The sequence below is a fragment of the Nerophis lumbriciformis genome, linkage group LG01 (assembly GCF_033978685.3).
Source record: "Nerophis lumbriciformis linkage group LG01, RoL_Nlum_v2.1, whole genome shotgun sequence".
Taxonomy (NCBI): domain Eukaryota; kingdom Metazoa; phylum Chordata; class Actinopteri; order Syngnathiformes; family Syngnathidae; genus Nerophis; species Nerophis lumbriciformis.
Genome location: NC_084548.2, coordinates 77,981,514 through 77,998,013, shown reverse-complemented (window position 1 = coordinate 77,998,013; position 16,500 = coordinate 77,981,514). Strand labels below are relative to the sequence as shown.

General features: G+C 38.7%; 1 protein-coding gene across 1 annotated transcript; it reads right to left on the bottom strand.

The window, feature by feature from the left end:
* Positions 1–916: 916 nt before the first annotated feature.
* On the bottom strand, positions 917–13,301 carry ndufb11 (NADH:ubiquinone oxidoreductase subunit B11). Its single transcript, XM_061970218.1, has 3 exons — positions 13,063–13,301; positions 7,299–7,429; positions 917–1,121 (listed from the first exon to the last, which is right to left on the bottom strand). Exons 1-3 carry the CDS (start codon positions 13,234–13,236, stop codon positions 992–994), a joined length of 435 nt encoding a protein of 144 aa, XP_061826202.1. The 5' UTR covers positions 13,237–13,301; the 3' UTR covers positions 917–991.
* Positions 13,302–16,500: the final 3,199 nt, after the last annotated feature.

Here is a 16,500-nt window from a genome sequence, read left to right as displayed (position 1 = left end):
AAGGCTGCTCAGTTGCATTTTTTACAGTAAAATTTTGGCACCTGAGCTGCCAGTTTTTTATTTTTTTTATTTTTACTGCAAATCAACTGTAGATTTTTCAGTGTATTACTGTAAATGCCAAAAAGCACCTTTGTTTATTACAGTAAAAAAAAAAAAAACACAGTAAATTTCACAATTTTATCATTTAATCTATTGCTACTTTTACATTGCACAATTTGATGGATAACTTTCTATTTACAAATGGTTTGATAATATATTTTTGCATAGTTAGACAATATTTAAGTTAACATAATTTGCAATTTCCAAAGACATGCACCTGGGGATAGGCCCCTCCCACCTCCAAAGACATGCACCTGGGGATAGGCCCCTCCCACCTCCAAAGACATGCACCTGGGGATAGGTTGATTGGCAACACTAAATTGTCCCTAGTGTGTGAATGTGAGTGTGAATGTTGTCTATTTGTGTTGGCCCTGTGATGAGGTGGTGACTTGTCCAGGGTGTACCCCGCCTTCCGCCCAAACGCAGCTGAGATAGGCTCCAGCACCCCCCGCGACCCCGAAAGGGATAAGCGGTAGAAAAAAGGATGGATGGATAATTTGCGATTGCATGGAGTACATATACTTTTTTTCTGCCAAAATAGAAAGAATACATTTAGTAAGACAAGTTACAGAACTTTATTGATACATATTATTTCCAGGATTTTGAGGGCCAAATTAAAATGAAGTGGCGGGCCACATCTGGCCCCCGGGCCTTGTGTTTGATACCTGTGATGTAGACATTTCAATGGCGTCAGCACTGTTAGGAACTATCAAATCCAGAAATTTGGCGAGAAAAAGAGTTTAGTGGAATCTTCTGTTACTTTACAATGTCTTCATTGAAAACGTGTTCTGTAGTAAAAGTCATAGTCCACTCAAAATAAAATAATTCAACAATTTGCTCATTTATTATTCTACTATAACGACATACAATAATCCTGAAATACATGTTCATTTTACTCCTTGCTAACGCTGGGCAAGATAATCTTGTCGGGGTCATAGTAGTTTTCTGTGATCAGAGGTAGACCCTCCTTCTCTCTCTGCAGGATGAGACGTTCAGCCTCCCTTCTGGACCACTCACGCATACTGCAACACAACACACACACACCACACACAACACACACACACACACACACACAATAGGAATATTGCTTTTGGTTATCAAGTTCTTGTTTCACTGTTACAGTGCATCTGGAAAATATTTACGAAGCTTCACTTTTTGGTATTGGATAACCACATTTTGGAATATTAGTATTATCCACTGACCCCCACACTCAGAATTCTACACGCAGCAGCACCAGAATTCAAACCAGGAACCCTGTAGTTTCTGGACGACTGCTCTACCACCGTGCCAGTAAACGTTAACTCCTTATTATTCCGTAAATTTTGACTGGAATAAAAAAAAGATACTTTCCAGAGGCACTGTATACTTTTGTTATTATACACACAAAAATAACCAATTTACGGAGCCCCTAAAGGGACATGGAGGAATTTTTTATTGTTATAATTTTTTTATTTTTTTTTTAGACATGTATTTCGTGCGCACGAGAAACTTTTTATAAAGTTATAAAAAAAAATGTATATATATACATATATATATATATATATATATATATATAAATATAATTTTTTTTTCATAATTTTTTATAACTTTATAAAGAGTTTCTCGTGCGCAGGAGAAAGTTTCTCCTGCAAAAAAATAAAACAATAATAATTATTTAAAAAATTCCCCCATGTCCCTTAAGGGCAGCGTTTCTCAAAGTGTGGGGCGCGCCCCACTGGTGGGGAATAGAGACATGACAGGTGGGGCGCGAGGAACCGGAGGAAATTTCACTTTAAATTTATTTATTTATTATTATATTCTTAGATATTTTTTTTTACTATGCTTTCATTTTCTATACACACTGTAAATCACTTTGTGATTCTGTCTGTGAAATCCGCTATATAAATAAATGGAAATTACCGGTACTTATTTTTACTGTAGGCTTTATATTTCTCGGTACGAGCGAAAGTTTGACAGACATAGCAACAGTAACTAATGGGGGCGGGGCTAAACGGAACAAACTTTCGCGCGGATGGGTAGCAGGCTAATGTGTGGATCACAATTACACAAATATATACATTTGTGACTCGCACCTCAAAGGTCGTCGAGCCAGAGCCAGCGCCTGCAGAGAAACAAAAATGTGACGGGCACACACTGTGTCATTCACCGGGAAGCACTCGCGTCAAGGCAGCTCAGCCCCGAACTCAATGAGGTTTTAACAGATGTTGTGAGCGCGGTCAATTTGATCAAAACACGACCACTGAAAGTGCGACTGTTCTCTGCACTGTGTGAGGAAATGGGAGCTGATCATACAGCCGTGCTGTTTCACAGTGAAGCAAGGTGGCTCTCCTGGGGGAAAGTGCTGTCACTTGCCCTGTCTTGCCAAATGCATAGCTCCTCCTTTTTTTTTTTTTTGCAAAGATTGCAAAGTGGCACTTTTATTGTATTTATTATTGAACTTGATGCAAGTTATTTGATGTATTATTGAACTTGATGCAAGTTATAACACTTTTTTTGATTTATTATTGAACTTGATGGAAGTTATAACACTTTTGTTTTATTTATTATTGAACTTGATGCAAGTTATAACACTTTTTTTGATTTATTATTGAACGTGATGCAAGTTATAACACTTTTTTTGATTTATTATTGAACTTGATGCAAGTTATAACACTTTTTTTGATTTATTATTGAACTTGATGCAAGTTATTTGATTTATTATTGAACTTGATGCAAGTTATAACACTTTTATTTGATTTATTATTGAACTTGATGCAAGTTATAACACTTTTTTTGATTTATTATTGAACGTGATGCAAGTTATAACACTTTTTTTGATTTATTATTGAACTTGATGCAAGTTATAACACTTTTGTTTTATTTATTATTGAACTTGATGCAAGTTATAACACTTGTTTTATTTATTATTGAACTTGATGCAAGTTATAACACTTTTTTTGATTTATTATTGAACTTGATGCAAGTTATTTGATTTATTATTGAACTTGATGCAAGTTATAACACTTTTATTTGATTTATTATTGAACTTGATGCAAGTTATAACACTTTTTTTGATTTATTATTGAACGTGATGCAAGTTATAACACTTTTTTTGATTTATTATTGAACTTGATGCAAGTTATAACACTTTTTTTGATTTATTATTGAACGTGATGCAAGTTATAACACTTTTTTTGATTTATTATTGAACTTGATGCAAGTTATAACACTTGTTTTATTTATTATTGAACTTGATGCAAGTTATAACACTTTTTTTGATTTATTATTGAACTTGATGCAAGTTATTTGATTTATTATTGAACTTGATGCAAGTTATAACACTTTTATTTGATTTATTATTGAACTTGATGCAAGTTATAACACTTTTTTTGATTTATTATTGAACGTGATGCAAGTTATAACCCTTTTTTTGATTTATTATTGAACTTGATGCAAGTTATAACACTTTTTTTGATTTATTATTGAACTTGATGCAAGTTATAACACTTTTTTTGATTTATTATTGAACTTGATGCAAGTTATAACACTTTTATTTGATTTATTATTGAACTTGATGCAAGTTATAACACTTTTTTTGATTTATTATTGAACGTGATGCAAGTTATAACACTTTTTTTGATTTATTATTGAACTTGATGCAAGTTATAACACTTTTGTTTTATTTATTATTGAACTTGATGGAAGTTATTTGATTTATTATTGAACTTGATGCAAGTTGTACCACAGCTGCACAGTTATTTTATTTATCATTGAACTTGGTGTTTTTTTATGTTATTGAGTTTGAATGTATACAACTTGATGTTCAATAAATGTGAAAATGTTAAAGCTTGGCATTAGCGCTCTGTTGGGGTGATGGGGGCAGGTGGGGCTTGAAAACTCCCCCTTGTCCAAAGTGGGGGATGACAAAAAAAGTTTGAGAACCACTGCTTAAGGGGCTCCGTACCAATTCAATAAAGTGTGGTAATATTCCTCACTAGAGCTGACTACCGTGGCCCATTACACAAATCCATTTGATTTCGATTACTCAGTTTCTAAATTGATTAAATTGAAATGTACAAAATCCAAATGTACTTGTTTTTTGTTCTGCACCATAAACAACTTTAGACAGTTGAAACTTTCTGAAGAGTATAATTGTGAGGTAAGTCGTACAGCAGCACTCCCTCACTACAAATTGCATCAAGGTTTATTTCTTCAAGTGAAAAATAATAACAGTAAACAGGGTTTCCCCAAGATGGGGGCAGGGGCGAGGCTAGGGGTCACAATGAATAATCTGCTATGATGCATATATTTTCTGTAAAAAGGCTAAAAATAAAAGGTTATACATACAATAAAAAGACAAATCTGTGTTATTATTAATTGATACTTCTCCAATCCTTTTAGTGAAAACGACTCGCAACACATCTAGCATCTCTTGTACTTGGTATCATTACAGTGGATGTCTGTGTAGATCCACCCATGGCATTTGTTTACATTCAGGAGCGCAAGCTTGTTGTTAGCAATGAGTTATTGTATCCTCCTACGGAGTGTAGTGAAGCATGTTTAGCTATTCCTCGTCCTCCAGTGATAATGTTACTTGTAAGAAACTGACTTTATTTGTCGCCATGGAGACAATGATTAGTGATTTAGAAGTAGCTAAAACACTGCTGACTGCAGATGGATGTTAGCCGCGAGCTAAGGGTGCTTCACTTAGACTTAGACTTCCTTTTTATGGTCATTCAAATTTGAACTTTACAGCACAGATAAGAACGAAATTTCGTTACATAAGCTCATGGTAGTGCAGGATAAAAAAGCAATAAGGTGCATATATAAATAAATAAATATATATATAAATAAATACATAGATTACTGTACAGATAAATATATTGCACTTTTTCACATGCGTCCACGTTTATGGATGTATGTTATATTGTCTTTATTATTCCAGCCAGTTAATCCTTTTTGGGGGGAGTTGAGGGGATCATTTAATTTAATTATGATGCGTTCAAGAGTCTTACGGCTTTCAGCGTTTATAGTTTCAACTTCATGGTTTGTTTTTCAGCCAAAATGTTCTATCTCCACAGTGTTTCTGCTTGTAAGTAATCCGTTCGTGTGCGTTGCCGAGTATGCGCGTGTGCAAGTTTTACCAGCAATGTCCGGGAGGAAAAAAAAAAGTAGTGGTATTTTTCAGAAGCAGTATATTACCGTTTTTAATGAATTAGTACCGCAGTAATTTGTTCTCACTTAGAAATAATGTTTAGGTGTGACAACTTTTATTTTGCCGTGGCAGGCCACCAAGAATGATGATGACATTTTGGGGAAACCATGGTAACCATTCTTCTGGGGCTCTTATTGTGTTAGCGACAAGATACAACACACAGCCATTTTACTGTGAAGGCTGGAGGAGTGCGCTTGGTTTTTACAAGACTCCCAGTTACAGTTACAGGTATAATTCAATACATTAATATTATTACCGTATTTTCCGCACTATTAGCCGCACCTAACAACCACAAATTTACTCAAAAGCTGACAGTGCGGCTTATAACCCGGTGCGCTTTATATATGGATTAATATTAAGATTCATTTTCATAAAGTTTCGGTCTCGCAACTACGGTAAACAGCCGCCATCTTTTTTCCCCGTAGAAGAGGAAGTGCTTCTTCTTCTACGCAAGCAACCGCCAAGGTAAGCACCCGCCCCCATAGAACAGGAAGCGCTTCTTCTTCTACTGTAAGCAACCACCCGCCCGCGTAGAAGAAGAAAAAGCGCGCGGATATTACCGTACGTTTCATTTCCTTTGTGTGTTTACATCTATAAAGACCACAAAATGGCTCCTACTAAGCGACAGGTTTCCGGTTCATGAAAAGACGCAATCTCTCCATCCGCACACGGACTACTATTTCACAGCAACTGCCTAAAGACTTTCAAGAAAAGCTGGCTACTTTCCGTGCATATTGTAAAAACAAGATAGCTGAAAAAAAGATCCGGCCAGAGAACATTATCAACATGGACGAGGTTCCACTGACTTTTGATATTCCTGTGAACCGCACTGTGGATACAACGGGAGCACGTACGGTGAATATTCGCACCACAGGGAATGAGAAGTCATCCTTCACTGTGGTTCTAGCTTGCCATGCTAATGGCCAGAAACTTCCACCCATGGTGATATTCAAAAGGAAGACCTTGCCAAAAGAGACCTTTCCAGCCGGCGTCATCATAAAAGCTAACTCGAAGGGATGGATGGATGAAGAAAAGATGAGCGAGTGGTTAAGGGAAGTTTACGCGAAGAGGCCGGGTGGCTTTTTTCACGCAGCTCCATCCATGTTGATATACGACTCCATGTGCGCCCACATCACGCTGGTTTTTAATATATTATTAAAGTTTGACTGACCTATCCGACTGTTTTTTTGACATTCCTTTAGCGCAGTTAGATGCGGCTTATAACACGGGGTGGCTTATAGGTGGACAAAGTTTTGAAATATGCCGTTCATTGAAGGCGCGGCTTATAATCCAGGGCGGCTTATGGTGCGGAAAATACGGTAGCCGTTTCAGTCAGATGTGTGGAATTGCCCCAAATCCTCCACGACACCTGCGCTCCAACCTCCGAGGACAAAGCTCCGAACTATGGGAGACCGGGCTTTCTGCTACGCCGTTCCCAGTCTGTGGAACGCTCTCCCTGACCACCTGAGGGCACCACAGACTGGATGCTTTTAAAAAAGGCTTAAAAACCCTTCTTTTTTAAAAATAATTTTTTTTAGATATATGCGTAATAGTTCTAGCTATTAGGCTGTTCTACTTTTTATTTTTTTTACTATTTATTTTACTTGTTGGGGGCAGCTATTTGTGGTAGTAGCATTTTTTTTTATGCACTGTAGCACCTTGAGGTTGTTTGCTCAATGTGAAGTGCTTTTACAAATAAAATCTATTATTATTATTATTATTATGTTGATGTTGTATGATCATAATGCAGTGTGGTTCACTTCCAGAACAAGGCCGTGGATATGTTGCAATGACTTCTATTACTGTTTGTACCTTCATGGTCTGTGAGAATGGGGTGATAAAGTTATGCTAGGAAGTCCTCCACTTTCCTATGTTTTGCTTGTTGTTGGTAGCTAACGTTAGCATAGTCGGTGTGACACCAAGACCACCAGGGGCTGGGGTTTTCCCTATTCCTTAACCTTTTACTGTATGAAAGTACAAGTGAAATCAATCAAACGGGCCATACCCATGGTCTGGTAAGTAGCAAATGAATGTTCCTCCGACGACGATACACACAGACACACCGAAGAAGAAGGCGCATCTCATGTTCCATACATCCACCTCAGGGTCAGAGGAGAAGCCATGGAAATCTGGATTCTGTAAAATAGGAAAAGAGTGAAGAATATCATTCATAAAAAAGATACTGTAGCAAGAGTGTCTGAAGATATAATAATTATTGCTAACCATCAGAGGTGGGTAGTAACGCGCTACATTTACTCCGTTACATCTACTTGAGTAACTTTTGGGATAAATTGTACTTCTAAGAGTAGTTTTAATGCAACATACTTTTACTTTTACTTGAGTATATTTATAGAGAAGAAACGCTACTTTTACTCCGCTACTTTTATCTACATTCAGCTCGCTACTCGCTACTAATTTTTATCGATCTGTTAATGCACGCTTTGTTTGTTTTGGTCTGTCAGACAGACCTTCATAGTGCCTGCGTTTCAACAAATACAGTCACTGGTGACGTTCACTCCGTTCCACCAATCAGATGCAGTCACTGGTGACGTTGGACCAATCAAACAGAGCCAGGCGGTCACATGACCTGACTTAAACAAGTTGAAAAACTTATTGTGGTGTTACCATTTAGTGGTCAATTGTACGGAATATGTACTGTACTGTGCAATCTACTAATAAAAGTTCCAATCAATCAATCAAAAGTGTGAAGGAAAAAAGACCCTTTTTTATTTCAACCGTACATCCCGTCAAAGCCTAAAGACTGACTGCACAGTTCCTGTCTTCACAATAAAAGTGCCGCTCCATCGCGCCTGCGCTTTCAAAACAAGAGTCTCCGAAAGCCAGCGCAAACAAGCTAGCAAGCTACGGAGTTTGCCGCCAATGTATTTCTTGTAAAGTGTATAAAAACAAATATGGAAGCTGGACAAATAAGATGCCAAAAACCAACCACTTTCATGTGGTATTAGACAGAAAGGAGGAACTTTTTTTTTCCTCCATTTGAAAATGTGGACGTTATCAGCACAACTGTCTGATTACAATCAATGCAAGTCATCAGAATCAGGTAATACACCAACTTATATTCTTGTCTTCATGAAAGAAAGGAATCTATATGTGTTAAACATGCATGTATATTCATTAAAACACCTTTAACATGTAAACAGAAGCGGCAAAATAAATAAATATAAATTATATACTGTATATATCAATGTATGTGTATATATATATATATATATATATATATATATATGATATGTGTGTGTATGTTACCCATCAGTTACTCAGTACTTGAGTAGTTTTTTCACAACATACTTTTTACTTTTACTCAAGTAAATATTTGGGTGACTACTCCTTACTTTTACTTGAGTAATACATCTCTGAAGTAACAGTACTCTGACTTGAGTACAATTTCTGGCTACTCTACCCACCTCTGCTAACCATATAATCATAATTATTACTGATTTGGTTCCTACCTGCTAGCTACAGTTTGTCCTCTGCATTGGCAAACATTTAAATCAATTCTACACTTTACTGATCTTCTATGGGAAATGTGCCTATAAGTACAGAACACTGTTGAATACAATAATGACATTACTAGATCATACCAAATGTATCCCATAATAAAAAGTTCTTATAAAAATGTTTTGTTCTTCGTTGGAATAAAAGTGAAGTGTGGAAGCAAGGTTGGTTGCATGAACAAAGTCTCTCTGGTAACCAAGCAAGGCAAGAAGTGATCAGTTATCAGTAGGCGGGACACGCTGACAGCCAATCAGGTAACAGTATCATCTGTCAAGTTGCGCCATATTGTTGTCTCGTGGTTAAAATGAAGAAATTGTGGATAAAAGAGGAAAGGTCTTGAAATCTCCATCTCCATAGAGCAGGTCAGCAGCAGGAAGCATGAAGTGCTCTAAAACTTGCTGGTAGACGGCTGCGTTGACCCTGGATCTCAGGAAACAGAGTGGACCGACACCAGCAGATGACATGGCACCCCAAACCATCACCCAACCATGCAAATTTTGCATTTCCTTTGGAAATCGAGGTCCCAGAGTCTGGAGGAAGACAGGAGAGGCACAGGATCCACGTTGCCTGAAGTCTAGTGTAAAGTTTCCACCATCAGTGATGGTTTGGGGTGCCATGTCATCTGCTGGTGTCGGTCCACTCTGTTTCCTGAGATCCAGGGTCAACGCAGCCGTCTACCAGCAAGTTTTAGAGCACTTCATGCTTCCTGCTGCTGACCTGCTCTATGGAGATGGAGATTTCAAGTTCCAACAGGACTTGGCGCCTGCACACAGCGCAAAATCTACCCGTGCCTGGTTTACGGACCATGGTATTTCTGTTCTAAATTGGCCCGCCAACTCCCCTGACCTTAGCCCCATAGAAAATCTGTGGGGTATTGTGAAAAGGAAGATGCAGAATGCCAGACCCAAAAACGCAGAAGAGTTGAAGGCCACTATCAGAGCAACCTGGGCTCTCATAACACCTGAGCAGTGCCAGAAACTCATCGACTCCATGCCACGCCGCATTAACGCAGTAATTGAGGCAAAAGGAGCTCCAACCAAGTATTGAGTATTGTACATGCTCATATTTTTCATTTTCATACTTTTCAGTTGGCCAACATTTCTAAAAATCCCTTTTTTGTATTAGCCTTAAGTAATATTCTAATTTTGTGACACACGGAATTTTGGATTTTCATTTGTTGCCACTTCAAATCATCAAAATTAAATGAAATAAACATTTGAATGCATCAGTCTGTGTGCAATGAATAAATATAATGTACAAGTTACACCTTTTGAATGCAATTACTGAAATAAATCAAGTTTTTCAAAATATTCTAATTTACTGGCTTTTACCTGTATATGGTGTATGGTGACATGGACTAAACATATCCACATATATATGGTGTATGGTGACATGGACTAAACATATCCACATATATATGGTGTATGGTGACATGGACTAAACATACCTTACGCACCTTATGTAACGTGCATGTTGCACCTTATGTAACATGCATGTTGCACCGTATGTGACCTGCACCTTATGTAACATGCATGTTGCACCTTATGTAACATGCATGTTGCACCTTATGTGACCTGCAGCCTATGTAACATGCATGTTGCACCTTATGTTACCTGCACCTTATGTAACGTGCATGTTGCACCTTATGTAACGTGCATGTTGCACCTTATGTAACGTGCATGTTGCACCTTATGTAACATGCATGTTGCACCTTATGTGACATGCACCTTATGTAACATGCATGTTGCACCTTATGTAACATGACTGTTTACCACCTGTGTTGGACTTGTGAAAGCACTCCATCACTATCTGTCCTTTCATCCTGGACAATATTCATGACAAATGTGTGCTTTGTTTTAAAGATGTGCTATTTGGATTTACACTGTATGAAAACAAATTTGAAAAGGAATTTGACCTTTGCAAGCTCATTATACTATTGGCCAAGTCTTATATTCATAAATGTAAGTTTCTCAATACCCAACCTATTTTGTGCCTTTAAAAAAGAATTAAAACTTTACTTTAAAACGCTTTCTACGTCCAATAACCAAAAAGCTGTGAAAATTACGATGCTGTGTTCGAAATTTGGATTATTTACAGAACTTTTGTGAGCCTATGGCTTTACACTTTATATATATATGTATTTATTTATTTATTTTGCATTCTATTTTAGTTACTTTATTGAGTTTACAACACCCTGGCGCTGTTTTGTACTGTTTCTGTACTTGTTTTGGTTTTTATTATTTCTTTGATTGTATGTAAATGTTGAATATTATAAATAAAGGTATTGAAAAAAAGAAAAGAATAAATAACACAGTCGCCATGTTGGCTGTGTGTCGCTAACTAGCACGCACCGACAATCTCTTCACGTTAGGCATCACGACACAAACAACGTCAACAAGAGAGAAACAATGTCAACACAAATCGGCCAATTTCCGTTGCAGACACCGAGGAGGAACTATTTATTGTAATATTGTACACGCAGAGGCTATTTATTGTAATATTGTACATGCAGAGGCTATTTATTGTAATATTGTACACGCAGAGGCTATTTATTGTAATATTGTACACGCAGAGGCTATTTATTGTAATATTGTACACGCAGAGGCTATTTATTGTAATATTGTACATGCGGAGGAACTATTTATTGTAATATTGTACACGCAGAGGCTATTTATTGTAATATTGTACACGCAGAGGCTATTTATTGTAATATTGTACATGCAGAGGCTATTTATTGTAATATTGTACACGCAGAGGCTATTTATTGTAATATTGTACACACGGAGGAACTATTTAGTGTAATATTGTACACGCGGAGGAACTATTTATTGTAATATTGTACACGCAGAGGCTATTTATTGTAATATTGTACACGCGGAGGAACTATTTATTGTAATATTGTACATGCGGAGGAACTATTTATTGTAATATTGTACACGCAGAGGCTATTTATTGTAATATTGTACACGCGGAGGAACTATTTATTGTAATATTGTACAGGCGGAAGAAGTATTTATTGTAACATCGTACAGGCGGAGGAACTATTTATTGTAATATTGTACACGCGGAGGAACTATTTATTGTAATATTGTACACGCAGAGGCTATTTATTGTAATATTGTACACGCAGAGGCTATTTATTGTAATATTGTACACGTAGAGGCTATTTATTGTAATATTGTACACGCAGAGGCTATTTATTGTAATATTGTACACGCGGAGGAACTATTTATTGTAATATTGTACATGCGGAGGAACTATCTATTGTAATATTGTACACGCAGAGGCTATTTATTGTAATATTGTACACGCGGAGGAACTATTTATTGTAATATTGTACATGCGGAGGAACTATCTATTGTAATATTGTACACGCAGAGGCTATTTATTGTAATATTGTACACGCGGAGGAACTATTTATTGTAATATTGTACAGGCGGAAGAAGTATTTATTGTAACATCGTACAGGCGGAGGAACTATTTATTGTAATATTGTACACGCGGAGGAACTATTTATTGTAATATTGTACACGCAGAGGCTATTTATTGTAATATTGTACACGCAGAGGCTATTTATTGTAATATTGTACACGTAGAGGCTATTTATTGTAATATTGTACACGCAGAGGCTATTTATTGTAATATTGTACACACGGAGGAACTATTTAGTGTAATATTGTACACGCGGAGGAACTATTTATTCTAATATTGTACACGCAGAGGCTATTTATTGTAATATTGTACACGCGGAGGAACTATTTATTGTAATATTGTACACGCGGAGGAACTATTTATTGTAATATTGTACACGCAGAGGCTATTTATTGTAATAGTGTACACGCGGAGGAACTATTTATTGTAATATTGTACATGCGGAGGAACTATCTATTGTAATATTGTACACGCAGAGGCTATTTATTGTAATATTGTACACGCGGAGGAACTATTTATTGTAATATTGTACACGCGGAGGAACTATTTATTGTAATATTGTACACGCAGAGGCTATTTATTGTAATATTGTACACGCAGAGGAACTATTTATTGTAATATTGTACATGCGGAGGAATATTGTACAGGCGGAGGAAGTATTTATTGTAACATTGTACAGGCGGAGGAAGTATTTATTGTAACATTGTACAGGCGGAGGAACTATTTATTGTAACATCGTACAGGCGGAGGAAGTATTTATTGTAATATTGTACAGGCGGAGGAACTATTTATTGTAACATCGTACAGGCGGAGGAACTCACCTTGACATACGGGCTGACCTCCCCGTGGCTGACATTCGGTGCCGCCTGCTGCAGCTCCGTCGCGACGCTGGCACCGACGGCCCCGCTCGGCTTGGATTGGGACACGAATCGAACCGGCAGATGAGCGCGTAAGCGCGGCAAAACGGGCCCGAGCCGCGCCAGTCGGGTCAACATTTTGTCTGCCGTTTGCGAAAAATACCGTCGCCCCGGAACCGGAAACAAGCACTCAGTGACGTCACGCCTCAGCCTACCTTCTTCTTCGAAGTAAACTGGCTGCTCGCGTTTAGTTTAAAGCGCATTACTGCCCCCTCTGGAGGCGCGTGCTCATTACAAAAACAATGATTGAGTCTTAGGACTCCTACAGGCTTCAAATAAACAACTAATGAGTCTTATTCTATTCAAACTAACCTCCGGAACGTGTGGCACTCCCTTCAGAGCAGTGGTGTCCAATTTGCGGCATTCTTAGAATACCATTACAAAAAAAAAAACAATAAAAAGTGGAGTTCCAAAAATGATAATGAATCAAAATCAATGTTATGAATTATTGTCTTATTCAAAGTTTCAATTACATCACATCAAATATTTAACTATGAACAATTGTGTGTTTACCAGACTTCCGGACAACTTCGAAGCGATTCTGGACCACCATCCGCCACCTCAGGAAGGGGAAGCAGTGCACTGTCAACACCGTGTATGGTGAGGATGGTGTTCTGATGACCTCGACTGCGGAAGTTGTGGATCGGTGGAGGGAATACTTCGCAGACCTCCTCAATCCCACCAACACGTCTTCCTATGAGGAAGCAGGGCCTGGGGAATCTGTGGTGGGCTCTCCTATTTCTGGGGCTGAGGTTGCCGAGGTAGTTAAAAAGCTCCTCGGTGGCAAGGCCCCGGGGGTGGATGAGATCCGCCCGGAGTTCCTTAAGGCTCTGGATGCTGTGGGGCTGTCTTGGTTGACAAGACTCTGCAGCATCGCGTGGACATCGGGGGCGGTACCTCTGGATTGGCAGACCGGGGTGGTGGTTCCTCTCTTTAAGAAGGGGAACCGGAGGGTGTGTTCTAACTATCGTGGGATCACACTCCTCAGCCTTCCCGGTAAGGTCTATTCAGGTGTACTGGAGAGGAGGCTACGCCGGATAGTCCAACCTCGGATTCAGGAGGAACAGTGTGGTTTTCGTCCTGGTCGTGGAACTGTGGACCAGCTCTATACTCTGGGCAGGGTCCTTGAGGGTGCATGGGAGTTTGCCCAACCAGTCTACATGTGCTTTGTGGACTTGGAGAAGGCATTCGACCGTGTCCCTCGGGAAGTCCTGTGGGGAGTGCTCAGAGAGTATGGGGTATCGGACTGTCTGATTGTGGCGGTCCGCTCCCTGTATGATCAGTGCCAGAGCTTGGTCCGTATTGCCGGCAGTAAGTCGGACACGTTTCCAGTGAGGGTTGGACTCCGCCAAGGCTGCCCTTTGTCACCCATTCTGTTCTGAACTTTTATGGACAGAATTTCTAGGCGCAGTCAAGGCGTTGAGGGGATCTGGTTTGGTGTCTGCAGGATTAGGTCTCTGCTTTTTGCAGATGATGTGGTCCTGATGGCTTCATCTGGCCAAGATCTTCAGCTCTCGCTGGATCGGTTCGCAGCCGAGTGTGAAGCGACTGGGATGAGAATCAGCACCTCCAAGTCCGAGTCCATGGTTCTCTCCCGGAAAAGGGTGGAGTGCCATCTCCGGGTTACGGAGGAGATCTTGCCCCAAGTGGAGGAGTTCAAGTACCTCGGAGTCTTGTTCACGAGTGAGGGAAGAGTGGATGGTGAGATGGACAGGCGGATCGGTGCGGCATCTTCAGTAATGCGGACGCTGTATCGATCCGTTGTGGTGAAGAAGGAGCTGAGCCGGAAGGCAAAGCTCTCAATTTACCGGGTGGCGGGTCTCTCCCTTAGAGATAGGGTGAGAAGCTCTGTCATCCGGGAGGAGCTCAAAGTAAAGCCGCTGCTCCTCCACATGGAGAGGAGCCAGATGAGGTGGTTCGGGTATCTGCTCAGGATGCCACCCGAACGCCTCCCTAGGGAGGTGTTTTGGGAGGAGGCCACGGGGAAGACCCAGGACACGTTGGGAAGACTATGTCTCAAGACTGGCCTAGGAACGCATCGGGATCCCCCGGGAGGAGCTGGACGAAGTGGCTGGGGAGAGGGAAGTCTGAGCTTCCCTGCTTAGGCTGCTGCCCCCGCGATCCCACCTCTGATAAGCGGACGAAGATGGATGGATGGATGGATTGTGTGTTTACCATAAAACTAAACAAAATGGGCATTAAATAAAAACAAAAAAAACATTAAAATATAAATAATAACTTATAATATACAGTCTAACCTGAAGTTGATTTAACTGTTGAAAGTTTAAACAAAAAGGTATAATGATGTAGGACTTATTTGAACACTTTTATGAGTAGGACCCTTTTGGATCCCTGATCATTTTAGTGGGAGTTTTTTTTTTAACTGTCATTGCTCAGAAAATAATAATGAATCAAAATCAATGTTTGATGAATTATTGTCTTATTCAAGATTTCAATGACATCACATCAAATATTTAACTCTGAACTATTTTTTGGGGGAAAATATTGCATATTTTGTGTGTTTACCATAAAAAAACAAAATCATAAAAAATAAATAAATAATAAAAACGTATAATATACAGATTAACCTGAAGTTGATCGAGAGATTCAAGCGTTGAAAGTAAAGAAAATAAATTAAATAATGTAGGACTTATTTCAACACTTTTATGTTAAATATTTTGGGTTTTTGCCATTAAAATTCAACAAAAAGGGCATGGAAAATTATTATATCGACAAATAGATCTGAAGTTGATCTAGTGATTTAAATATTGATACAAAAAAAAAAAAAAGACTTATTTTTAACATTTTAATGACTGTGATCCTTCTCGGTCCCTGGGACCAAACTTGAGAGAAGCCCGAAATGTAAAAAAAAATAAAATAAAATAAAAATCTACATATTGTATTGGTTTGGAAAACTCAAAATATCGAAATGGCCCCTGCATGCTTTCGTTTTTCAGTGTGCGGCCCCCGCTTTAGAGAATACAAATCAGGTAGTCCCATTTGTCACATTTTAGCTGTGAACCTACTTAGCTAGTAGGGGCAAGGTGCCAGAACATTCCGTAGTTGCAGGTGGCAGGGAAAGTGCTGCATGCACTTGCAACGTTGGGTTGAAAGGACGACACGGGGAATAATCTTTCATTAGCACACAAAGATCTGGTATCGCTGATATCAATGATTCAGTATCGATCCACACATACATACAGGTAAAAGCCAGTAAATTAGAATATTTTGAAAAACTTGATTTATTTCAGTAATTGCATTCAAAAGGTGTAACTTGTACATTATATTTATTCATTGCACACAGACTGATGCATTCAAATGTTTATTTCATTTAATTTTGAT

Bases quoted from the DNA above. Each gene is read 5' to 3' on its own strand.
- ndufb11 (XM_061970218.1), bottom strand. From the start codon at position 13,236: ATGTTGACCCGACTGGCGCGGCTCGGGCCCGTTTTGCCGCGCTTACGC. The intron at 7,430-13,062 runs GTGAGTTCCTCC...CCTATTTTACAG, and splicing joins AGGTCAGCCCGTATGTCAAG to AATCCAGATTTCCATGGCTT. The intron at 1,122-7,298 runs GTATGGCCCGTT...GTTGTGTTGCAG, and splicing joins TGCTACTTACCAGACCATGG to TATGCGTGAGTGGTCCAGAA.